Source organism: Monodelphis domestica, chromosome 4, assembly GCF_027887165.1.
Source record: "Monodelphis domestica isolate mMonDom1 chromosome 4, mMonDom1.pri, whole genome shotgun sequence".
NCBI lineage: Eukaryota > Metazoa > Chordata > Mammalia > Didelphimorphia > Didelphidae > Monodelphis > Monodelphis domestica.
This window is the reverse complement of record NC_077230.1, coordinates 272,363,305-272,390,741: the sequence shown is the minus strand read 5'-3', so window position 1 is coordinate 272,390,741 and position 27,437 is coordinate 272,363,305. Positions and strand designations below refer to the sequence as shown.

The 27,437-nt window shown below is 36.0% G+C and overlaps 2 protein-coding genes across 10 annotated transcripts in view; one reads left to right on the top strand and one right to left on the bottom strand.

The window, feature by feature from the left end:
• Positions 1–850: 850 nt before the first annotated feature.
• SPA17 (sperm autoantigenic protein 17) lies at positions 851–19,064 on the bottom strand (the record flags this gene model as incomplete). Its single annotated transcript, NM_001032992.1, is given in 4 exon segments — positions 851–1,234; positions 7,716–7,832; positions 15,692–15,762; positions 18,906–19,064. Coding segments are annotated over 4 exon segments (540 nt in total). The 3' UTR covers positions 851–1,036.
• A 1,414-nt stretch (positions 19,065–20,478) lies between these two features.
• Positions 20,479–27,437, top strand: part of SIAE (sialic acid acetylesterase) — a 58,984-nt gene continuing 52,025 nt past the window's right edge. For 3 of the 9 annotated variants that reach the window (XM_056794549.1, XM_056794543.1, XM_016433942.2), the window contains exons 1-2: positions 20,518–20,646; positions 25,244–25,405. In XM_056794549.1, the coding sequence (XP_056650527.1) occupies positions 20,571–20,646; positions 25,244–25,405 (238 nt within the window). In that variant the 5' untranslated portion in view covers positions 20,518–20,570. The other 6 variants (XM_056794546.1, XM_056794545.1, XM_056794544.1 and 3 more) reach the window with 6 other exon arrangements.

Below are 27,437 nucleotides of genomic sequence, written 5' to 3'. Positions count from 1 at the left end.
ATTCTAGGATCATCCCTCTATCCACTGTGCCACCTAGGTGCCTTCGAAGGCAGTATAAGGGAGAGGCAATGAATTCTCTCACCAGATGACTTAAAAGACAGACTGGATGACCAATTGTTTTTTTTTTTGTTTTTTTTTTTTAGGCAATGGGGGTCAAGTGACTTGCCCAGGAAGTGTCTGAGGCCAAATTTGAATCTAGGACCTCCCATCTCTAGGCCTAGCTCTCAATCCACTGAGCTACCCAGCTGCCCCCTGGATGACCAATTGTTAACACTTGTCAGGTATTATAGAGGGGATTCCTGCTCAGGCATAGTTTGGACCCTATGTATGACAATGTGTAAAAACTTTATGTAGTTGAAAACAAATATAATAGCCAATCTTATGGGATGGGTGGTAGTTCTCTTCATCAATACTGGTGTTATGAAAAGTTTCTACTATTTTATTCTTTAATTGGGTGCTGGTTCAGAGAAGTATCTTTTTAATTGGATGTGGACAAGTCAATTAATTTTTGTCAACAAATTCAGGGTCACAAAGTTGGCTACTCGATTATGTGTAGAACTGAAGGTAAATTTGCCCCTTAATGTAATTTTGTAGTCAAATTAATTCCTATTGCTGCTTTGTAAGAATAAGATGCTTTGTGAGGCTAAGTATATCAATCTCACTTCAAAGTAATCTACTGTGTGTGATTTTACCTAAGAAATGTTGTTAGACCAGAACCCAGGGATAGTAAGTGTTGTCTTTTAAATCATGACAGGAAAGCCAACTAATTCTTTATCAGATATAAAATTCATGAGCTCTAGGGTCTCTGCAGGTGGGGATTTGTACAAATGAGACTCACAACCTCAAAAAATTCTTAAATTGGCTTGTTTAAAGTGGCATGTTTATTAAACTCATGACAGATTCTCACAACAGCAACAAATGTCATTTTGCTACATCAACTTTCCCTTACTAAGGAAAAAAAATGATAACCTCACATAGGATTGATGGATCCAGGCAAATTTTTTTTTCTTGGCTACCTATGATAAAAACAGTCCCTTTACTCATTATTCTCATCAGCTGTTTCATCTGTGGAGTCTCTCTTTTTCAGATATTCCTTTCTTGTCTTATGACCCCGGAATACTGCCTGGATTTTGACAGCAGCATCTTGCATTCCTTCCCGAACAAGAAGCCCTTCCAAGTCCTCTTCATCCTCCTCCTCCTCCTCCTCTTTTTGAGGTTCCTCAGTAGGTTCTTCCTTCATTAAAAAAATGAAAAGGTTTTTTTAAAACTCCTAATTTTTGATACACTAAAAATAGATGTAAAAGTTATATTCATATGAAAATGCAACAATCAAAGAATGTTGCCTCGAGGTAATTTTCTATATTGTCTTGTCATTTATGCACCAAATGAAAAATGCCTAGAGTAGGCATTTTGTCAGTCTTTAATATATCCATGACAAAAATAAATAATTGCCAAGTTATATATAGATTTAAAAGAATAATTCTGAATTAACACTTTCTTGAACAGTAACATATTTTGGAAAAAAAGCAATAATAATTGATGCTTGGTATAAGTTTCAGACAGAATAGTAAACATTTCATTGATTCATATGCAACACAGTTATATTGTACTTTTAGGATGTGAAGTTTTCTAATCAAAATATAAAATAAACCCTTTATTTATTTGTCTTAGAATCAGTAGTGAGTATTGATTTCAAAGCAGAAGAGTAGTAAGGAGTAGGCAATTGAAATTAAGTTATTTGTCCAGGGTCATAGTGCTAGGAGGTATCTGAGGCCAGATTTGTAACCAGGACTTCCTGTATCTAGGCATGGCTCTTTATCCACTGAGCCACCTAGTTGCCCAAACTGTATTTTAAAAAAGAAGTATGCTTTTTAAATTTTATTTTTTGTTACATTTTGAGTTCTGAATTGTTTCCCTCCTTTCCTTTTGTTCCCATTTTTAATGGGCAACATCTGATATGGATATATGTGGGGAACTTCCATATGTCAAGTTCTTTCTATGGAAATGGATAGCATTTCCCTTCATTAAGTCCTTTGACATTGATTTGAACATTCATATTATATAGTTATTATTCATAGCTACTCTAAACACTTTTAGCTTTGCTACATACAACATTCTCTTGGTTCTTCTTGTTTCACTCAGCATAATTTCATGCAAGACTTTACATGTTTTTCTAAAATCAACCTGTTTATTATTTTTTATAGCACAGAAGTATTTCATCACAATTATATGCTAAAATTTATTCAGCTACTTTCCAATTGATGGACATTTCCTTAATTTCCAGTTCTTTGCCACTACAAAGAGAGCTTCTAAAAATATTTTAGAACACATTGGTTCTTTCTCTTTATCCCTGACCACCTTGGACAACAGACTTAATGGTGGTCTGGGTCAAAGGGTTTACACAGTTCTATAACTTTTTGGGTATTTCAGATTACTCTCCAAAATTGTTTGATTATTTTACAGTTCTACCAACAGTGTATTAGCATCCCATTTTTTTCCACATCCCCCCTCCAACATTTGTCATTCTCCCTTTCTGTCACTGTAGTCAATCTGATAGATGTGAAATATTTCAAAATTGTTTTAATTTACACATTTCTCTAATCAATAATGATTTAGAACATATTTTTCATATGACTACATACAGCTTTGCTTTCTTCTTCCAAAAATGTCTGTTCATATCCTTGAATCGTTTGTCAAATGGAGAATGACTTATACACTTATAAATTTTATTCATACTTTAAGTATTTGACATATAAGGCCTTTATCCAAGACCCTATTTCAACCCTGATTTTCGGCTTTCCTTCTAAGCTTGACTACATTGATTTATACAAACCCTTTTTAATTTAATGTAAACAAAATTATTCATTTTATATCCCACAATGCTTTCTATAGCTTATTTATTCATAAATTATTCTCCTATTCATAAATTTGGTAGGTAATGAGTTCCTTGCCCTTCTAACTTATATCATCTTGCTTTAGTCTAAGTCATGTATCTACTTTGACCTTATCTTAGTAGACAGTATAAAATATTACTATGCTAGTCAGACTGCTTTCTAATCTTCCCAGCAATGTTTACCAAATAAGAGAGTTTTTACTCCAAAAGCTTATATCTTGACATTTATCAAATTCAATGTTACTATAATTATTAACCCATATTACACCATTCTATTTCTTAGTCAGGACCAGATAATTTTGATATTTGCTGTCTTATGATATAGTTTGAGATCTGATATACTGCTAGATCTCCTTTACATTTTTTCATTAATTTCTTTGATATCCTTGAAATTTTGTTTTTTTCCAAATGAATTTCATTATTTTTTTAGCTCAATAAAAAAAAAATACATATATATTTGTAATTTGATTACCATGGTACTCAACAGTAAATGATTAGTCTATGTGAAGAACTATAATTTTTATTATATTGGCTCAACCTACCCATGAACAACTGATACCATTTCAATTATTGAAATTGGACATAATTTGTATAAAAAGTGCTTTTTATAATTATGTTCTTAAGAGTTCCTGAGTTTGAATTGGTAGGTGTACTCATAGGTATTTTATATTGTCGATAGTTATTTTAAATGAAGTGTCTTTTACTACCTCTTTTTTCAGGGCTTTGTTAGTGATATCTAGGAATGCAGATGATTTATGTTGGTGTATCCTGCTGCTACTGCTACATTGCTAAAATTGTTTCAACTAATTTTTTAGTTGAATCTCTAGGATTTTCCAAGCATACATACCATTAGTTTTATTTCTTAATCCTATTCTGATTCCATTAATTTATTTTCTTCTTATTGCTATTTCTATATAGCAGTTCTATTAAGATGTTGAATAATAGCTGTGATAATGGGCACCTTCTTTCACTTCTGATCTTATTAGGGAGGTTTCTAGCCTTTCCAGATAATGTTTATTGACAGTTTTGGGCAGATGCTTCTTATCATTTTAAGGAAAAATATATTTATACCTGTGCTTTCAAGTGTTTTAAATGGGAATGAGTGCTGTACTATGTCAAAAGTCTTTTCTGTTTCTATTGATATATTATTATTTTAATTATTTTAATACTTTTGTTCTTGAATAGTTCCCCTTATATTGAATTAGCCCTGCATTCCTGGTTTAAATCTGATGTGGTTACAATGTATTATCTTTTTGATATATTGTGGTAGTCTCCTAAACAAGTATTTTACTTAGGATTTTTAATTAATCAAATATCTATTTTTTTTTTTCCCTTGCAGGATTTATACTTAGCTTTGCTGGGTAGGTAATTCTTGGTTGCAAATTCAGCTCCTTTGCCTTTCAGAAAATCATATTCCATGCCCTTTGGTCTTTTAATGTAGAGGCTATATAAATCTTATGCTATCCTTACTGCAGTTCTACAATATTTGAATTGTTTCTCTTAGTTGCTTATAATGTTTTCTCTTTGACCTGGGAACTTTGAAACTCAAATTATAAGGGGCAGCTAGATAGCACAATCAATAGTGTTTTAGGCCTGGAGTTGGGAGGAGCTGGGTTCAAATCTTGCCTCAGACACTTCCTAGCTATGTGGCTCTGAGCAAATCACCTAATACCGCCATTCTTCTATCTTAGAAATTGATACTAAGAAGGTAAAAGTTAAAAAAAAAACTTAGTCATGCCATTCTTGTGAGTTTTCATTTTAGGATCTCTTTTAGGGGTGATTGGTAGATTTTTTCAATTTCTATTTTACCCTCAGGTAAAACTTCTTTTCTAAGACTTCAGGGCATTTCCTCATAATAACTTTTTGAAGTATAATGTCTAGATTCTTTTTTTAATTATACCTTTCAGGTAGTCTTAACAATTCTCATATTATCTCCCACCACTCTGTTTTCCAGGCCAGTTTGCTTTTTTCAATAAGATATTTCATGTTTTCTTCTATTTTTTTCTTCTTTTGATTTTTATTATTTCTTGGGTGTCTTCATGAAGTAATTAACTTTCAATCTCTTTCAATTCCAGTTTTTAAGAAATTATTTTCTTCAGTAAGTTTTTAAATCTCCTTTTCTAGTTGGTTGACTTTTTATAATTTCTTGCATTATTTTTTATTTCTTTTCCAAAATTTTCCTCCATCTCTCTTGTTTAGTTTTTAAAGTTCTTTTAAAACTTTTCCACCAAAAACTCTTTTGGGGCTTCTGATATTTAACATTTTTCTTTGAAGCTTTACAAACAGCTATTTTGACTTCACTGCCTTCTGAGTTTGGACCCTGATCTTCTCTATCACCATAGTAACTATTTCTGGTCAGGTTCTTTATTTTTTCACTCATTTTTTTTTCATAGCAAAACATACTTTTTATTGTGCCTTCACCTCATGCCCCAAGACATTGTGTGTGTGTGTCCTAGACAATGGCCTTTCTTATTTACTCTTTTTTTAAAAAATATATTTTATTTGATCATTTCCAAGCATTATTCGTTAAAGACATAGATCATTTTCTTTTCCTCCCCCCCACCCCCCATAGCCGACGCGTAAGTCCACTGGGCATTAGATGTTTTCTTGATTTGAACCCATTGCTTTGTTGATAGTATTTGCATTAGAGTGTTCATTTAGAGTCTATCCTCTGTCATGTCCCCTCAACCTCTGTATTCAGGCAGTTGCTTTTTCTCGGTGTTTCCACTCCCATAGTTTATCCTTTGCTTATGAATGGTGTTTTTTTCTCCTGGATCCCTGCAAGTTGTTCAGGGACATTACACCGCCACTAATGGAGAAGTCCATTACGTTCGATTATACCACAGTGTATTAGTCTCTGTGTACAATGTTCTCCTAGTTCTGCTCCTCTTGCTCTGCATCACTTCCTGGAGGTTGTTCCAGTCTCCATGGAACTTCTCCACTTTATTATTCCTTTTAGCACAATAGTATTCTCACTCATTTTTTAAATGGCCTATTTCTTGGGTGTTAAGGTTAGGCTCCTGCTCCTGGAGCCATGTTGGCGAAGATGTGGCACAAGTACTCCAGTGTGCCAGAGGGGGCTTTCCATTCCCCCTCAACACTGCTTCTGAGGACAATTTTTTAATTTGGAAAATTTTATTTAATTAATTTAGAATATTTTTTCATGGTTACAAGATTCATGTTCTTTCCCTTCCCTCCCCCCACCCCCTCTTGTAGCCATTCCACTGGGTTTTACATGTGTCTTTGGTCAAGACCTATTTCCATATTATTGATATTTGTACTAGGGTGATTGTTTAGTCTATACCCCCAACCATATCCCCATCAACTCATATGAGCAAGCAGTTGTTTTTCTTTCTATTCCCACAGTTCTTCCTCTGAATGTGGATAGTGTTCTTTCTCATAAGTCCCTCAGAATTGTCCTGGATCATTTCATTGCAGCTAGTAGAGAAGTCTAATACATTCGATTGGACCACAATGAATCAGTCTCTGTGCATAAAGTTCTCCTGGTTCTACTCCATTCACTCTGCATCAATTCCTGGAGTTCGTTCCAGTTCGCATGGGATTCCTCCAGTCTGAGGACATTTTTTGCATGTCTGCTCCTCTGTCCAGTAGCCCAGTGAGAGCACTTCCTCTTTCTGCTCTCTGGGGTAATGCAAGTGGGCTCACAAGCAGCTTGAAGGTGCAGTTTGGGCATATGATCTCTAAAGGGTTTGCCAATGCTGCCCCACAGTATTGGAGATAATATCTCAGCCTTCTTTTTTTTAAACATTTTTTTATTCAAAGGCTTTGCCTTTTTGGTTCTTCCAATATGCTATGATCCAAGGCCAGGTGTCATCACTGCTCCTCTGCATATACATTGTTTTATGAGTGACCTTAGGTATTCCTTTTTGTCCCAGAGCTGTGCCTAGGCCCCTCTAGCATTACTGCTACCACAAACACTCTCATTCATTAAGGTTCCAGAAGACACCATGGACCTGAAACCAGGAACTATACACATACAAGTGATCACAACCAGGACAACCCTGTCTCTTTGGGACTATACTTACCATGTATGCTCAGTTGTCCTCATTTGCGGACCCCATATCAAGTCAAGTCATTTAGGGTCAAGTCCAGGTCAAGCAGAGGGCCTAAAGTCTTGCCCTTATCAGCCATCTGACACTAATACCACCCATGGGGTAAAATGCTGCAGCCCTAACACAATTGCACCCAGGTCTTATTTATTGATGCATTTGCATCTCTCTACATTTAGACCAAAAGCCAGGTAGGTCAGATCTTTCCTAATGTCTTCCTAATTTGTCTTAGGTGATAGTTTTATCCTGACTTTTAATTATTTCTGTGGCTCTAAAATTCACCTTATCTTCATTTATCTCTCTTTATATACCCAAACTGACTTCTATGCTGATGATAGAGTAATTTTGCTTTCATAATATAAATACTAAACAACCTTTGATGATTTTCTACTGCCTATATTAAATTGAGCTCAAACTCTTAATTATGGCATGTTAGGCTCTCATTTTTCCTGTCCAATCTATCCCATTACTTCTGAAAACAAAAAACTTCTACAAATAAACCATGAGTTTATTTGTATTTGTATTTATTAACAGTATAAACACAAGCAAGCATAACTAGGCATGGTTGAAAATATCTTAATTAGATCATACTGATGTTTAATAATTTGTACATAAAAGTACCTTATAACTATTATAGATAATAGATTGGATTAATATTGGGATTAGATTTAATATTGGGAATATAAATTGGGTAACAAAAAGATACTATTAGTTTGAGGCAAATCTTGAATGACTTGCAAAAAATAACTCACCACAAATGATACTTGTGTCTCTTTCTCTTTTACTGTTTCCTGAGGCATTGTTTCTTTTTCAATTGCAACTTTTTCAGGTTGGATTTTTTGGGTTTCACTTTTTTCTGGTGGTTCATCCTAGAGAGAGATCAACTAGGTAAGGCTTACAACACCAAGTCAAAATGCCCAAAAGTTCTAAAGAATAAAGTAAATTGAATACTAGGCATCAAAGAAAAATTTAAATAAGTAAAATTAGGAAATCACATTACTTACACATAGCAGGAGCTTATTAAATACTTATTGGGTTGAAATGAATTGAAGCAGGCAAAAAGAGGAAGAATGTTGAAAATGTGAAAAGAAATATGGATAAACAAGCAACCCATACAATAAATCAGTAAAAATGATTAAATTTCTCATTTTGGAAGATTGTTGCTCAGTTCCAGTAAGGACTTTCCTCTTTTTTTGGTGATCAGCTCTAAAACATTGCTTTATATCATATGTCAATAATATTATGTACCATGAAGTGCTCAAATCTCAGAGAAATACCAACTAAACACCATTTTGTCTATACATGGTATAAGGTATCCATAAGGTCCATCAGATGACAGGTGGATGAAATTTGTGGGTGAAGGCTAAATGAAAGAACTTTTGCTCTGAAAGAATACAGGGATTTTCTATACACAGAAAAAATGTCGGTTGCTACTTTCAGTTTGTTGGGCAGAAGATTGTTTATATGGGAGAAGGATTTGAACTGAATGAAGAAAAGGAGGATAGTGGAAGTGATTTGGAGGACTTTGGAATTGTGAAGGAAATTGAACATAATTTGATAGGCAGACCAGTTTTCAAAGGATTCAGAGAAAGAATAGGTCCCTTGAACTAAAGTTTTAAGGAAAAGTCACCCAAAAGGAATGGGTTGCTGGTAGAATTCTAGATTTTTGATTCCCTAAGCAGGGACTTGATGCATCTATTTGTCAATGTAATGACAATATTAATTTTCCCCATGGCCTCTATTTAAGATCTGATAAAAACCATTTAGAAGACTTGCCAGGCCAAATGACTATTATCCACTTCTCATGATTCATATGAACACAACTATCCATCCTGACAAAAAGGAATCCAAAAATGCTGGGCATGAAACTTAAGACCTTGGAGTTATAAAGCATGTTTTAATTAGTGCCACCAATTGGAAACAAAGACTTTAGAAGACTAACAGATTTGGAAAGTGATCAGTAAGCTGATTAAATAGATGGTATCTGAGAACAGGATTTGGATTTTTGGATTAAAGTTTAAAGCATAGTAATGGAAGGCTTTTGGTCAAAGATGGAACATACCTAACAAAAAAAAGAAAAATGTATTTGCCTGAAATAGACTGGGGCTTTAAAGGGTCCAGTGCATGTCTAGGGACTGTATGTGTGTGGTGCCTTTTCTCTCATCCTCATCCCCATAATCTAGAAATGATCATTTTTAGGGTCACCCTTCATCATCAGTAAAATGAAGTATGTGAAACACTTGTACTATTACCTCTTCACTATTGTGGCTTTTGTGACAATCTGAATTATTACTGCCTACAGTCTAAAGGATTACTACTATTGCCATTGCATACTGTTCCTTCCATATCTTTTCTACTACATTTGTAAAATAATTAACCTGGATTATAATAGTGGCATATCATCAGACAATATGGCTGGTAGGTAGGCAGTACAAGGGATAGAATGCTAGACTTTGAGTCAGGAAGACCTAAGTTCAAATCCGGATTCAGGTACTAATTTAGCTGTTTATTTCTGGGGAAGTCACTTAAACTTTCTTAATCTTAATTTCCTCATATGTAAAATGGAGATGGTAATTGTATCTACATTCACAGGGTTGTTGTGAAGATCAAATGAAATAACATGTAAAATACCTCAAAGCACATGTGCTCTCTCTACAATCTTACATATATACATACATGTAATTTATATATGCCAGTGATATTATTGTTATTATAATTATTATTAACTATCCTACAGTGTTTTATTGGTGGCTATTGTGCTTTTCCTTGGTCTTTACTGAGGAAGACATTAGTTTCTCTTCCCATCTCTCTGACTAAGCCTTCTTAAGTCATTCTATTTCATGCCTTTGTGCCTTTTAAAATTAAAACCCTTACCTTCTGACTTAGAATTAATATTATATATTGGTTCCAAGACAAGAGAGTTGTAAGGGTTAGACAAGGGGGGGGGGCCCTAAATGACTTGCCCAGTCAGCTAGGAAATGTTTGACTATATCTACTGGACTATATCTACTGAGCCACCTAGCTGCCCTTGCATTTATGCTTTTTGCAAAAGCTGTCTTTCATGTCTGGAATTTTCTTTTATCCCAATTTAGCCTCTTAGCCTAGAATCTCTTACTTTCTCTTCAGGTTTCAGTTTAGGTGCTACTACTTCTACAAGGCCTTTCTTGATCTGATCACCAATAGTCATTAGTGCTTTCCCTCATTTACTTCTGAAATACTTTGTATTTACTTATTTGTGAACATGTTGTAAATCCCTAGAAGAATATAAGCCTTGAGGGTGATTTTGCCAATTTTATTTCCAATATCTAGTTTCTTGCAAACAGCAGGAATCTAATAAATGCTTGTTGAATTAAATTGCACTGTGGTCCTCCAATAGCCTGTGCTTCAAGGAGGTTGCAGGGGTAGGTAGACTCCAGAAAAGGATACAATGTGTTGGTGATAGCACTTGGGAGATGGTAAGCAGTTGAGAAGCATGGGTTCAGTTTAAGTCTAAGTAGTACTGAAGCTATGATTGGCTTGTCCTGTTTCTGGCATTGTTGCCCTCACCCGAAACTATTTTTGAAAAATTTCTAGTTTTGGTTGTTGCCTGAAATCATGAAAAAAAATCCTATGGACCTTAAAATTGAGAAGGAAGGGGAAGGTAGAAAACAGATAAAATATATCAAGCAAGGTCCTTGGAGAGAACAACATGGCAAGAAGAGTAATAGAGATACCCAGATATTCTAAAGATATAAGAAAGGAATAATAAAATCTATGGTTCCAGATGCTTCTACATTGGTGTACTATTAGAAAGCTCAATGAATTGAGGCAAATAAAATAATTTCACATATTTTATTAAGATGTGGTAGAATCACATTTATAGGAATGTGGCTCTGGAAAGCATTTAAAAGAAACATGATATTATAAAAGGTGGATAAAGCAGAATGATACTATATATTAAGAAGATACAAGTGAGAATATATCCAAGAACAAATAAAGGAAAGCTTGGTGGAATGCAGTAGGATGAAGGAAGAAAGCCGAAACAATTTTGTTCTGAAGGTATAGCTTGGATAGAAAGAGGAATTCTTATAAGTAATTCAGAAAACAGATTAAAAGCCTGACAAGGAAATATGTACCCAAAGGATTCTAAGGTCTTTTTCAGGACTACATCTATGATTTTATTATATTAGTTATTGTATCTCAATTATGCATGTATTTTCCTGAGCTCTTTACGAAAAAAAGTATAGAGGCTTACAAGTTCTTAACTTGCCTTAATAATTATCCTTCAAATGGCACAGAAATCAGTGAAGGGGGTTTCCCTTCTGTATCTGATTCTCAATAACAAGAAAGAACTAGCTGATGGAGAAGAAATGATGGGAATTATGGGGGAAGTGACTACTCTATGTTAGAGTTTATGATGGCGAAGGATGGGAAAGCTGGGCAAAATATGATGTGTACCATGTATTTTAGGAGAGCAGATTTTTTCAAAAGGTTCAGAAAAAGAATAGGTAGGGTTACAGAGACTAAAATTCCACAGAAGAAATCAGCCTGAGAGAAGTTCTAAAAAAATTCTGATACTAAGAAATAATTCCAATACAGAATAAAAGATGATCAAAGACTAGAGATTGATGGGCATACAAAAGGAAACTCACTGACCAATTTAAATTTTAAAAAGAAACATATCAAAGATGGAATGCAATGGTAGCTAACAAAGGATGAATATACAAGTGTGACACAATCATATAATAATATTGTAAAAAATGCTAAAGCTCATTCTGAGCTGATGATGGTAAAGCAAGTTAAATATATCTTTATATAGATAATGTTCTTCGATAATGAAAACTATAAATGTTCAATATATTAAGGTACAGGGGATGATAGGTGATGATAACTATGTATGTTATATATGTATGTAAAGGAAGAGAGAATTGAATAAATATATAAGATATGTATATAAATGTTATATATACATATATGTATAGGATAGGATAATGATAATAGGGCAGAAAGAATGTGTAGCTATTCAACTCTTACTTTTACTTCTGTTTTCTTTGTAGGTAGATTTGCAGGTAAAATAATGGAGAAAAATAGTTCAAACAAAACGTATATGAGGAAATAGGAAGGGCATCACAGCTATTTTTACTGAATTCAAGCCATTTGGTCCAGATGAACTGAAAGAACTGGCAGAGATGATTGCTAAGCAATTCTCACTGACTTTTGAAAGATAGAGATGGTATAGAATTAGAAAGTGAGGGGGATGGTTCATCAACTGGGGAATGGCTAAACAAGTTATGGTATAAGAATTGTAAGGGGTAAAAATTATGGTTGAACTGAATATATTTTAAGTTGGTCACCAGGGATTTAACTACTAAATCCCAATGAATTACTCAAGTCAGAATGGCTTTTATGGTAGTTTATTTAAAAATAGAGAGAAGAAATTAAGGAAATGAGAGAGATGGCTGCTCCAGCCTTGTCTGAACCAGGCAGGAATTCAGAGGCCCCAAGCAAAGGGTGGTGGGGGAGGGGTTGAGGATTAAATTTAACACAGCTTCCAGCCATGAAGCCTCCTCCAAGATGAGAGGCCTCTCCAGAGGCTAGCGTCTCCAGAAAAAGCCAAGAAAAGGGAGTCAGCCTTTTCAATCACCGTGTGACAGTCCAAAGGGAAACAGTCTGTTGCCTACCCTTTGATCCAGCCATAGCACTGCTGGGTTTGTACCCCAAAGAAATAATAAGGAAAAAGACATGTACAAGAATATTTATAGCCACATTCTTTGTTATGGCAAAAAACTGGAAAATGAGGGGATGCCCTTCAATTAGGGAATGGCTGAAAAAATTGTGGTATCTGTTGGTGATGGAATACTATTGTGCTAAAAGGAATAATAAAGTGGAGGAATTCCATGGAGACTGGAACAACCTCCAGGAAGTGATGCAGAGTGAAAGGAGCAGAACCAGGAGAACATTGTACACAGAGACTGATACATTGTGGTACAATAAAATGTAATGGACTTCTCTACTAGCAGCAATGCAATGATCCAGGACATTTCTGATGGGCTTATGAGAAAGAACACTATCCACATCCAGAGGAAAATCTGTGGGAGTAGAAACACAGAAGAAGAACAACTGCTTGATCACATGTGTCAATGGGGATATGATTAGGGTTATAAACCCTAAATGATCACCCTAGTGCAAATATCAATAATATGGAAATAAGTCTTGACCAAAGACACATGTAAAACCCAATGGAATTGTTCATCAGATATGGGAGGAGGTTGCGGGGAGAGGAGGGAAAGAACATGATTTCTGTAATCCTGGAATGCTCTAAATTAATAAATTAAATAAAATTAAAACAACAAAACAAAAGAAAGGAAGCAGTCTGAGATCTCAAGTCAGAGCTACTCTACAGTCAAGTTCCAAGGTGAAGACCCCCTCACAGGAAGTGACCACGAAATTTAAAGGCAATTCTTTGCGTCACTTCCTGTGCTGGTATGTGTACCAATGGTGGTTTAAACTTGATTTTGGCCTGCCCAGGGGTCAAGTCAATTGTTTCTGATTTGTCACTTGCTAGCACACGTGGGTCATAGACCTTCCTCCCCCACACTTAATCCTTAAGTGGGGGGTGTATACATTCCTGGTGGCTAAAATTCTAAAGAATAAGTAGGGTGGAGTTCATCTAAATTTCACAGAATGTAATGGAATACTACTGTGCTATAAGAGTGATGAAGGGGATAATTTGAGAAAAATCTGGGAAGACTTACATGAACTGATTGCAAAGTGAAATAAGCAGATCCAGAAGAACAATTTACACAGAAATGGCAATATTGTAAAGATAATGAATTGTGAAAGACTTAGCTAACTCTGATCAATACAATGACCCACAATTCCAAAGTGCTCACAATGAAAAATACTATGTATCTCCATGGATTCAGAGTTCAGAATAAAGCTTATTTTTTCTTCTCCCTCTTCCAGGATATTGTCAATACCAAAATTTGTTTTGTGTGATTTCATATTTATAATTGGTTTTGAATTTCATGTCTTCTCAATGAGTGAGGGAGTTAAGAGAGGGAAAGAAGTTGAAACTAAAAATGAAATAAACCTGAATTTTTTAAAAAAAGGAGGTTGTAGAGAGCCTAACGGATAATGCAAAACTGAAGAGCAAATGTTCTAATTTTCAAAAAAAGGAAAAGAATATAGTATGCCAACTATAAGCCAGTAGTACTGGCTATGATATTCCTTGAAAAATTAGGTAATAATTAAAGGGATGGTTGGTAAATGTCTAGAAAATGAAGTATTGATTAAAAAGAGCAAGAATAGCTTCATTAAAACGCATCACGCCAGACAAATCTCACTTCCTTTGATAGGGCTATGAGTTGATCAGTAAAATTCTGTATATAAAAGTTGTCTAGATTTTAACAAGATATTTGAGAGAAATTTTCCTCTTATACTTGTGAAAAGTAGAAATACATGCTAGATGTTAATAAAGTTGCATTCAGAACTGGCTAAATGGCAAGACCCAAAGAACAGTCCTCAGTGGTTTAATGTAAATTTGTCTTAGTTGAGCATCCTAGGTATTTGTGCTCGATTGCCATTATGTTTACTGTTTTTATTTGAAGATAATTACAAAGACAAAAGGGATGGTAGACATATTGGATGAGAGTATCCAAAAAAATCATGAAAGACTAGGAAATTGAGTTTAATCTAATAAATGAAATGTAATATGAATAAATGTAAAAATCTGTGATTTAAAAAAATTGATTTCAGAAGTATGGAATAGGGAGACATAGTTAGCATGCTTTTCTTATGAAAAAATATCTTGGGATTTTAATAGACTGCAAGGCAAATATTGGTTACTAGTATGATATGACAGTCAAAAAAAGGCAATATAGGTTTTGGTTGTATTAAGAAAGGCATAGTGTCCAGGGCTAGGCGGGTGATAAATTTTGCTACAATCTCTCCTTCAACTATATCTAGGATACTGTGTTTAGTTATGCAAAGCATATTTGCTAAATTAGCAAGTGTTGTGTCCAAAAGAAGGTTCCCTTGCCTGGTTTCAAATCCACTTAACAAGATACTCTTCCCAGGATAAGGTCATCACTTCTAAACTCACCTCCAATACCTTTATAAACATCTCATTTTATATTTGAAGCTTCCTTTATAATAGCATAAATATCAAATAATCACCTGACTAGTAGTGGGTCCAATCTTTGTATGGTCCAATTATTCCAAATAGAGAAAAATTCTATTCCATCATTCTAGGCTCTGTATCCTTAATACCAGTATGTGATTGCAGAATTAGAGAATTCTAAAGTTGGAAGGGGCTCTGAAAATCATCTAAACCTTCCATCTTACAGATGAGGGAACTGTGGTTCAAAGGCATCTAAATGACTTGTTTAAAGTCATAGAGCTGGTTATGTTCTTTTAAGGGGAGGGACAAATGTACAAAGTATGGACTGAGCAAGGTAAATCCATCACAATAAGGGGGAAATAATGGCTTAGAATTTTTGTATGAATTACTTGTAGAAATTGCATGAACGTTCTTTTTCTGTTTAGGTCTATATTTAGTATAAGCCAAGTAAGTGTATAAGTTTGGAATCTTTTAGAATAGGATTTATGGTCAGAAAAAAAGCCATTTTAAATATCTAATTTTATGATATGTGTTCCATTTTTTAATTTTCAAGAGAAACTAATATCTACAAAGATTTAGCTAGGACAGCAAGACAGAGCTAAGGTCAATAGCATCAGAGAGCCATACCTTGAAAGCATGGTTGTTGTAGAAGCGGTCATCTACCTTAGCCCCCCATTCTGCTGGATCGAAATTGGTTTCTGGAAGAGAAATGAAGAATTATTGTGGGTTTGTTCAGGTAAATTCAGAATAAATTTAAAGCAAGCTCTTTTGTCAAATTATAGTTATTTTTACAGCCAGGAATACATTGGTATATGCCTACTGCAAGAGGTGGCATCTATTAATAATAATAGCTAGCATTTATATGGCACTTTAAGGTTTACGAAGCACCTTTCATATGTTATCTTATTTGATCTGAGGGAGGTGCTGTATTATTATTCCTACTTTACATATGAGGAAATTAAAGTGGAGAGGGAATAGGTGACTTTCCTAGGGTCAAATTGCTAGTATATGTTGGAGGCAGGAATTGAATACAGGTCTATCTAAGTACAACACACTGGCTACCAACTTTATACTTGGTTACCTTACTGTGCCCCACATAATATTGTCATAATGGGGAAATAATCATTTTATGTTGTGGGGTTTAAATGGGGCTGGAAATAAAAAGAGATAAGGAGAAAAATGAAAGTGAAAAGAAGATCAATACAAAAAAGTTGGTAATTGGTTTAATACCTAAAGAAGAGAGCTATATTATACAGCCTTCTATACTGTTTTAGCCAAAACTTTTAGTAAAAGAGAAAGATCCCTAAGATGGATCTCTGAGGATTTGGGTGGTTAATATTATTAAATTTTATTATTTCCATGAATTGCTATGTGGCAGATAAAAATACAGTCCTGTAAAACCTCTGAACGACTTATGTTGCATATTATGATGTAAAAGTCATGGCAGTGTTGACACAGCAGATGGATAGCTGGCTTCAAAGCCAATGAGAGCTAGATTCATATCTTTCCATACTGGGAATATAACTGACTCTGGTCAAATCTACTTTCTCAATAATTCCCCAGAGAATTCTCTAGGTGCCCATCTATATTGGTAGAAGGAATTTCCTAATAGGAAATTCTTAATACCAATATAATCACAGGGTCAGTCCAAAAAAAAGATGCAAAGAAATTAACAGACAAAAGTTTACAATATCCTAATAAATAACCTTATAACACAATAATCTAAAAATATTTTGGTAGGGATTTGGGTTGTTTTTAAAAACATGACAAGGAGATATAGTTGGAAAAAGGAAGAGGTGAAAGTAAAGTAGAAAAGAAAGACCAGTAGAGAAAGAAAGTAGTTTATTTTGGAATCATGACTTCTCTTTTAAATCAGTCATTAAAATCATTTGGTTCTTTTTATTCTACAATGTTCTCTTTTATCTGGAAAGGACCTAACTAATCTCTTTACTCCCTTTTAAAAAATTGTTAATTTCTTTTTTTTTTTTAAGAATTTGGAAAGGGCTAGACAGTTTACATTTCATGGACATGGACTTTTATTAGTCTGGTTATACTTAAATCCTATTCTGATGACACATAGTTTGGAAGTGATCCTTGGTTCTAAAATTCTATGTCAGTAAAGCATAAGGTTCCAATCTAACTAAATTCAAAGAGGCATATCACAATTATGTTGGCTACCAGGTGGTGCTTTTTTTTCAGCATTGGCAATTAATGAAGCAATCTATTATTAAGATGTAGAAGAGGCTATGATCTGTATCAGCAGAAGCTGGATGTATTTAAATAGTTGAAAGACTAGTACCTACAGACCATTAATCTGGAATTGCTTTAATTACTGTTATCTGGAAATAGTGACTCAATATTTTTGTAATGGAAGGCTAATGAGTTCTAAAATTACATAAATGAATAAAGTTTTTGCATTGCTTTAACTCATAAAATTAATGTATTAACAAAATTAAGTTATTGCTCATGACACTTCCCATCTTAGGCCAAAGCCAAAGATTTCCCTCTCTTCTCTTTTTTTTCCTCCAGAGAATATATCAAAGTGTTGAAAGGCAGCTAACTTTCAGTCATTTTCATGATACAATCACAATTAAATGTTGAAATGATCTGTGATGTACAGAAAAAAATGGGTGGGGCAGAGGCACCTAACAATGCTGGGAATGGGCAAGAATTGGAACTTTGTGAAGTGTAGGAGGGATGCTACTTGAATTGTATTGGTCTCCCTTTCTCGCTAAACTGAACTAAAACAAGACCCTTGTGAAACGTGGATTTTCCCAGTCACCTTACTCCACTGTTAGATTAATTTCATCAAGGATATTGATTGGTGTAGCTTAAACAGAGAGCTTGTCTCAGTCAGGATTCGGTTTCAGTATAACTTTTGGCTCCTACCAATCATTCATAGGTGCATGATCCTATTAACTTATATGGGTGATAATTTGGAGAGTTCTAAAGATAGAAATGAAATAGATTTGCTTGTTCCCCCTCCCCCAAATCATTGGCTGAAAAGGTAGACCCCTTCCTGTCTCTAGGTAGGAATAAGGTCTTAAGGATATGGGGTGGGGAAGTTGTGGGGGGAAGGAATGGAACAACAAAAGTGGCTGACCTTATAGAGTTGGGTGGTTTCCTTTTTAAAGGAAAGTACTCACTTTTGGTGTGGGACTGTTCAAAATAAACCTAGAAAAGCACAATTATGTCCCATTTAATCTAAACTTTATAGTATTCTCTGTTACAGAACAGTCTACTTTAAAAATGAGAAATATCTAGATATGTTAGGAATTCAATTTCTTTCAGAAGGTTTTTCAGAATAGGAGAGATAGCCAATGATTTAGTTAGTCTATTTGAAAGCTGAGGAGCAGATCTAAATAAGACCTTGAAAGACCAAATATGAAGGACAAAAAGAAACAAGTTAAAATGAGTAAAATGGAATACAGTGAAACCCACATAAGAAATCTCTTCTAATGGAAGGATATCAACTTGAAGAGGCACATATTTTTGACTACTATATCAAATGCCAAAAACTTATATTAGAATATCACCTGTCTTGGGGGTTTCCTTAAACACATTTCTTTTCTTTTTCTTTTTTTAAACTCTTCTTCCCATTTTAGAATTAATATTGTGTATTGGCTCCAAGGCAGAAGAGTGGCAAGGTCTAGGTAATAGGGGTTGACTTGCCCCAGGTCACAGCTAGGAAGTGTTGAGGTCAAATTTGAACCCAGGATGATTCCTCTCTCTAGGCCTGGCTTCCAATCCACTGGAGATATTTCACTGTCCCCTGAAAATCAGATGTTTAATGTCTAACTTAAAAACAAACACTAAATTAAAAGGCTCATTTTAAGCTTACTCTCTCTTTTTTCTAGTAGGTTTTCAAAATATGCTGCTGCAAAAGCTGGAATATTGTCCGGCTGCTCCCTCAGAATCTCCCGTGTCAGCCCTTCAAGAAGATTTCCAAATCCTTGTGGAATTCGGTAGTGCGTATTGGAGAATGGAATCGACATCTCTTTAGAAGGAACTGCCTATTGTACACAGAGATTCATTAAAGAGCACTGACTTTAACCTCTATTTCCAGACTTCATTTGTACAATTAAAAATCTTAACAGTAAATGATTTCTGATAGACAAATAATTCTCTACTTCAGTTTCTCTTGAGCCCACCCCAGGCTCATCTATACCTTGAAAAAGTTGTAGGTTTTCCTTCAATAGTAAGGGAGCACTCCAAAAGATGACCCCTTAGTGGATCAAATAATTTATTTCTACAACAAACTATGTGGATTTGATGTAATTAAGAAAAACTCTTTGTATTTTAATTTCTTTGGGTCTACACGGGGAAAATACCAGAGACCTCCTTACTTCCCAGATATATCAATGGTTAAGGTAAACCAGCAGTTTAATTAAATATTATGATTATAAAATGCCTCTTCAGAGAAGATGTAATCATGGTCTTGTCTAAAAATAAAAACTTGTAGGAAAATTTTATTCAAGAACTAGAACTAGTACATCTTAAGAGGCCCTCAATCATACCAAGGCCCAAGTGATGAAAGAGCCTCAAATTCAATCTTTGTCTCATCTATTTCTCCACGAGGGAGTCATGTTATTCTCTAGATGTGCTAAATTGCTGTTTCTGGGATAAAACAAGGTTCAGGGAAGTATTCTTAAATTTCAGAAGCTTTGGGGTTCTTATGTTTGTTGGCTTTGTCTTGTTCCGTTCTTTTATCTTGACGCAAATGTATATATCGGCTCTTAAGAGGGTAGCAACGCCAATCAAGCTTTTGGTCCCTTAGGCTGGGCTGGACAGGTCCCTTCTGGGAGGGACCGGCTTGGATTAAGAGCTGAGGCCACGGGGAATGGGAAGGGTATGTTGTAGGTATGGCTCAACGGGGAGGAGTTGTGACGGAGGGAAGAGGGAAGTTTGGATCATTTTAGAAAGAGTTGTTCGTGGAGAGATCTCGGGGTCAGGCTGGAGATGGGGTTTGGGGGCCGGAGGAGAGAAAGGGATGGATCCTGGACCTGGCAGGGGAGGGCTGGCGGCGACCCTCTTTGAGGCTGACTTCCCGGCGGCGCTGGGAGTAGCTACTAGGGAGATCTCCGTTATCGGAAAGGAGACTGCCCCGAGCCCTAAGATGTAAGAAGCAGTCTCCTTAAGGGTTCCAGGGAGCTTCCCGAAAGGGCGAAGTAAGAAGGGGGAAAGAGAGGCCAATAGTCGTGGAGACGGAGTAGACGAGATACCATCCTTACCTCTTCTTTCTCCGGCTGCCGGTGACGATGGTTCCGGTTGTTTCTCTTCGTTGCCGGGTAACCGTTTTCTCCACAGATTCCCCGTCTACGGCGGCTGAGCAGGAAAAAAAGCTTAGATTCGTCCTTCTGGAGGAATCACGAGCCGCTTCATGTACTGAAGTTTAAGAGGGTGGGGCTGAGCCCCGCCCTCATCTCAGCCCCGCCCCAGCCGACCCCTCCCTTCACACTGTCCCCGCCCCAAGGCCTGCAGGCCATTTCCTGGGTCCCTCGGAACTATGACGAAGGTCTCGCCCCTTTGGTTGTTGCTATTGTTGGCGTTGCTCAGGGGGCCCTGCGGGGGCAGCGGAGCAGGTGAGGTAGGGACCGGACTGGGCCAGGCTTGACCTTGCTCCTCCAATCAAGGCTGGGTTTCAGGAGGTTGCTTCCTGGTCCCGGCCCTCCCTGAGAGCCAGAAGGGTTCAAAAGGCCCTTCCATCCCTAGACCTAAAGGGACCTTTGAGAATGAGTTGGGCCACTGGGAGGTGGGGCTGGTGGTCGCTACATTAACGCCCGAGGGTTTTTTTTTTGGTTTGTTTGTTTTTGTTTTGGATAGTAGTGGACTCTTGACTACGTGTGTTTCTAGGGTTGGTAGTCAGTGGGTAATAAAGTTTTGCCCTGTTGGTCCGTTTGGGGTGATATTGCCTCAGGAAGACCCCGTGGGGAGATGAGGGGTTCACTGGCTTAACACATACAAAAATCAGCCTGTCTCAAGTTCCGAATAATACTCGGGCACACCCATGATTTAGAGCTCAGTTGCAGATGATATTCGCTAGGGACAAACGGTAGATTACTTGAAGAAGTGAAGGAAGGAGAGGATGATCTCACTGGGCCTAGCTTCTGGGTAGATAGAGCTATTTGACTGAATTTCCTTTCCCTTATAGGAAGTATGGTTATTGAGTCACATTCATGAACCACCCTTCTCTCTGCTTTGGGAACAGCACAGAGGCATCTGTAACTAAAGATCATGAAAATAAAGCCTTCCTCCAATAAAAGGATTGATTATGACTCCATCTACCCCTCCTCTATCTTTTTCTCATTTCAAAGACAATCTTAGGCTTTTTACTTGGCTTCTGACTTGAATTTTCTCTCAGTTATCTGTTAATACATGTTACTTTTGCTTTTTTACCTTCTTTTTTCTCCCCATTCTCTCTCAGCCCAATTCAAAACACTTAGCACTTCTTTCTTTCCACTCAACCCCACAGGAAGGAAAAACTTTGTAAAACTTAAGAAAAATGTAAATGTTTGGAAGGCTTTTTTGAGTATTGTATGTGCATTTGATAACAATATAGAAAAAGCTCTATTACAAAAATATCTTCATATTTTTGCTTTGGATCCTTGGTAATTAAACAGGCTTTATTTAAAGCATTTATTAGGTACCTATTATTAGGTACCTAATTATTAGGTACCATTTATTAGGTACCTATACATATTAGGTGCCAAATACTTATGTACTTGCTGGGGATACAAACATGAACAAACACTCCATACTTTTGAGGAGCTTACAATATGTAATACAAATATATATGTAGAATAAATGTATTAAAGGTAGATAAAGACTACTAGTTAGGGTGGTGGAACGCTAACAGTTGTGAGGTTCAGGAAAAACTAGAGAAGGCTGTGATTGAGCTGTGTCTTGGAAGAATTGAGGGATTCTCTCTGATGAAGAGGTGAGTAGAAAGTGAATTCTAGGTATGGGCAACAGCTGGTACAAAGGCATGGTGATGGGAGAGTGAATGCTATGTGAAGATCCCCTGGTTTTAGGTGTTATGAGAAAAATAGTATCTGATACCTCTTAACCTCTTTTGGGGTGTTTGTGTCAAGGATGATATCAGTCAAATAGGGTAATTGATAATTACAAAGAACAAAGAGCCCAGCTTGGATAGAACTTAAGTGTTTGAGAAGGGAAGTACTGTATAAATCCAGAAGGAGGTTTGGGCCAGGTTGTAAAGTGATTTAAAAGCTAAACAAAGGAGTTTATGTTTTTCTTTTCCCTTGATACAATAGAGAAATAATGAATTGATTGAGTAGAAGAGGGACAGTGTCAGACATGAATTTCAGGAAAATAATTTTGACTTGTCTAGAGGTTGGATTGGAGTAGGGAGAGATTTGAGGCAGGGAAATTCCAAATAATTAGGAGGTCATTACCATAGTATAGGCAAGAGATGATGAGGGTCTGAACTAGGGTGATAGCTTTATAAGTAGAAAGAGAGATGAATTCTCCAAAAATGGGGAAGTTGAAATGGCAAGATTTGGCAACTGACTGTATATACATGGTGAGGAAGAGTGAAGAATCAAAGAAAACTCTCAGGTTATGTACCTTATTAAGATGGTGCTTTGAACAAAAAACAGGTAAAGTTTGATAGAGAAGCAGGTTTGGGGTAAAACAAATGAGTTTTATTTTGGGTGAGATGTCCCTGAAACATCCATTTTAAAATGTCTAATGGATAGTTTGTATGCAGGACTCAAACTCTGGAGAGAGACTGGGGTTGAATATATGAACAGGTGATTTATCTGCATAGAGGTCATAATTGAGTCATCTTATGTTGTCAGGTGAGAGGCAACATGGCATAATGGATAGAAGGCCTGCCTTGATGTTAGGACAGCCTGGTTTCAAGCTCTTTCTCTGACACATGGGTTTATGGGGACCCTGGTCAAATATAGTACATTAAAAAAAAAAACAACCTTGAACTGGTTTAGAATCATTACTAAGTATTGGTTCCCAGGCAAAAGAATGGCCTAGGTAATAGGTTTTAAATGACTTGTCCAGGATCACCCAGCTAGGAAGTGTATGAGGCCATATTTGAATCTAAGACCTCCTATCTCTAGGCTTTGGCTCTCTATCCACTGAGCCATCTAAGCTGTGGCAAATCAATTAACTTTTAGTATTAGATAGCTCTCTAGATTCTAAGTTGCAAAACAGTTTTAGATGTACATTGATGGGATTTTCCAATTCTCCACACCATGAAATCACAGGTCTGGAAAAAAAAATGCATGGCACTATGGGATACAAAGAAAAGTACAGAAAAAGGGAGGAATTGACCATGGTAATTTACAATAACATATCTTTGTCATTGTGTCAGGCTTAGATCCATAAGGAGAAGGAATGATGTATCTTTTATTTATCTCAGGATATAAGAGTGTGGTGTCCTTGAAAAAAGTAGTTATCTAAGTGGAAAAAGCCCCATTATCTGGGTTTCTTTAATATACTGTATAATAAAGTTTGTGACCTCAGGCGAGTCATATGACCTCTCTGAGCCTCAGTTTTCTCATTTGTAAAGGAAAGGATAGATAATTTTTAAAGACTTCCTTTGTAGAGTTGTGTACATGATTGGGCTCAAAAAAGTTTATCGATCATGACGGATTGAGTTGGAAAGCTCCCCTGTGCCTCGGTGTTACTACTTGCCCTCATTTCTTTTCTGAGGTCATTCTTTGGGCTTATATGTAGAGCAAGTGTTTTTTTATATTTCATCTCCCCCAAATTTACTCCTTTTCTCCTCATCTAACTCCTCTGCTCCTGGTTATCATTTCTGTTCGGTATGAAGCACCTATCTAAGACACGGCCCTCCCACACATATGCCTTACTTTTGGCAAACTGCCTATATGGTTATGCAATTACTGGGATGTTGTATTCTTTTCTTGGTGCATTTTGCTAACTATCCCTACCTCGACAGCCCTGTAGAACTAGGATGGCTCATTATAAATAGAAGAAAAGTCTTAATGACTGGACTCTTGCTCAAAGTGGCTGTCCAATAAGAGTATGTGGATGACTCCTTTGACTGTGGACACCTTAGTAGATATCACCTAGGGAACCTTGCAAGATTATTTGTAACTTCTGGAAAGGAAAATTCCATCTTCATTAATTTTGATCCCCTATCCTGGCTATCATTTGACTTTAGATCACAAAATTTTAAGAATTAGAATGTGATTTAATAATGTACTATTTTTAGTTACATTTTGATGACCATGTTACTGAGACAAGTTAGATAATAAGCGTGTTTATTAATAAAACACTTCAATATAGACTTAGTGTTAAAAAATAGGAACTGTCTCGTTAAAGTGAGTTTTGGTTCAGGCTTGTTAGTGAATCTCCGAGATGGAATCTGCATTTTCTACTGCATTTCTTTTTGTCCTTTTGCCAATTTAAGTTTGTGAAATAGGTGAATTTTACTAAAGATTTGTGGTCATACTTTTTTTCTTTCTGACCTCATCTTTGCCTTATTATCCCTATATTTACCATGAAGATAATAGGAACATTAATACTTTTAGATAATCTATCTGGCAGACTATAAGTGCTTAGGTGTAATCAGGACCTCCAACATGTATAGTGAATTGTTTGAGAAAGCTCAGCATTGGTAGAAGGATGAGCAAGCATAGAAAAGAAAAAAAACAGAAGAAAGAAAGGAACAAATTAGAGAAATGCATACTTTACTTGTTAATTCAATAGATATTTATTAAGCTCAGGAATTTTGGTTGGTAAAAGAAAGTGGACCCTGACATCTAGGACCTTACAATTTATCTGTAGGTATTAGAAACCTTAGGAGAGATTAGAAAACAGTGATTCTCTTATAAATTCCCATCTGTAAGTTTGTAACAGGAGTCTATTAGTGGTAGGAAGAAGTATTGGGTCTGAAGTATAAAGAGTAACAAGGTAATCAAGATATGAATTGCATGAAATAAGGGGAGGAAGATGCTTGGATGGCAATGGATTTTTGAGAATTCATCTCTGCTCATCTACACTGTGATATAAAATGTTGACACATGTTCAGGTTAGGCTATTATTAGGAAGAATAAGTTTGAGCTTGTGGGAGTATACTATGTCCAATTCAAGGCCATTTACATAAAGACTGTATGTTCTTTGTTTATCCTGGTTATTAATAGAACTATTCTGCTTTTATGATGAATTTCCTAGGTGTTAATTTTCGTTTTGCTTCATATATTGGTGATCACATGGTGTTGCAGAAAGAACCAGCTGGAGCTGTGGTTTGGGGTTATGGTGAAGTTGGAGGCATTGTGATGGTGACTCTGCAACAAGCTCAGAAAACCATCATGAAGAAGATAGCTTATGTGAAAGGTAAGGTAACCCATATTCAATTCAGCATCTGTCCTCTTCTGCCATCTGCTGGATTACCTGAAAATGAATTTTTGAACTCCATTGCAAGTTGGGTTTTGTGATGCTGCTGGAATTCATGCTAGAATTTTTCCCAAAGATCCTATAAAAATAAACTACATAAATAGGTTTATGAAGGAAGAGTCAGACAACTGGAATAAAGAGATAATTACATTTGGTGCTGGGTGGGGTGAATGAATGGAGAGACCATATTGTCACACATAAAGTAGAGCAGGTAGGGAGGGTACATCAAGTGACACAGAAAGTTAGATTACATGGGAATGTGGTAGGCCTTGATGCTTGAATGTAGTGAACTTCCTCAGGAGATTGTGAGTTCTCTTTCACTGGGGATCTTAAAGCAGAAGATGGATAACCATTTTGGGAGAGTATTATAGAGAACCTTTATCATATGGATGAGATCAAGGGTTTTTAAACTGGCTCCATGCACCGTGCAGACATCTATGAATAGATTTCAAGAAGTCTGCATGTAAATTGAGAAAAAAAAAACTACATTGGTATTTTCAGAAGCATTTTGTTTCCCATGTATTTTATTTTATTTTATGCTTTTAAAAACATTATTCTGAGAATGAGTCTTTAAACTTTGCCAGACTGCCAGAGGATGCAAAAAAAGGTATGCCCTTTTAGGTCAAAACTTTTTTTTGTAATAATAGCACAGCATTTTAATTTCCCAAATAGTCAATATTGATAGATATAACCCACATAAACAAAAACTCTTTAGGGAGTCCTCAGTAAATTTTAAGAGAGTAAAGGGGTCCTAAAACCCAGAAGTTCGAGAACCTCTGGTTTAGATGAACCTTCTAGTGCTAAGGCTATGCGATTCTTTGTGTATTTAAGTGGGACGACATGTAAAATCTTAGAAGGCAGAAAAAAAGATTAATTATTATCAATTTAGGACGCTGGTATCTAACTTTAAGAATAATAATTTATACTTACATAGTACTTTAAGGTTGCAAAGAGCTTCAGATAATATTTGATACTCACAACTCCTTTATGGGGGTGGGGGTAGAATTATCTCAATCCTCTAGAAGTGGAAACTAAGGTTCAGAGAGATTAAGGGACTTCTCTGGCTACCAGATATTGGGAGGAATAATTTAAACTCATGTCCACCTGACTCAATTACAAGTATTCTATCCTTATGCTGACTTTTCACATCTTTTCAGTATTTCAAATGATCAAAGGCATGGTATCATAGCAGATAGTGGAGCTGTTCTTAGAGTCAGGATAGCCTGGGTTCAGTTTCTAACTTATGAGATAAAGGTTGTCACCTTACTATTCAGTGCCCAAGGCAACACTCTAAGACTATAATAAATTTTTTCACCCTAAATTATTTATTTTTCTAATTTACTCCCTTGCACTTTGCCACTCACTTCACCTCATAACAAATTTGCATAGTTAAGCAAAACAAATTCCCACAGCCACCATGTCCAGCTATGTCTCATTCTAAACTTTTAGTTAATCATTTCTTTGTCTTTTTTTATGTAGGATCAATGAACTTCTTGTTGATCATTGCATTGATCAGAATTCTTCAGTTTTGGAAATTGTTTTTCTTTACAGTATTATTATTGTGTACATTGTTCACCTGGTTCTGCTCACTTCACTGCCTCAGATTGTACAAGTCTATTCAGGTTTATTTGAAACCATTCTTTTTGTCCTTTCTTAGAAGGCAGCTAGATAGCTCAGTGGATAGAGTGCTAGACTTGGGTCAGAAGACCTGAGTTCAAATTTAGCCTTAGACACTTACTGGCTTTGTGTCCCTGGGCAAGTCATTTAGCCCTGTTTACCTCAGTTTCCTCATCTAATAAAATGAATGGGGAGTAGGAAATGGCAAACCACTCCAATCTCTTTGCAAAGAAAATTCCAAATGCAGTCATGAAGAATCAGACACAACCCAACAATACAATAGTATCTTAGTATATTCATATGCCATAATTTATTTGGATATATCTCAATTGATGGGCACCCTCTTATTTTCTAG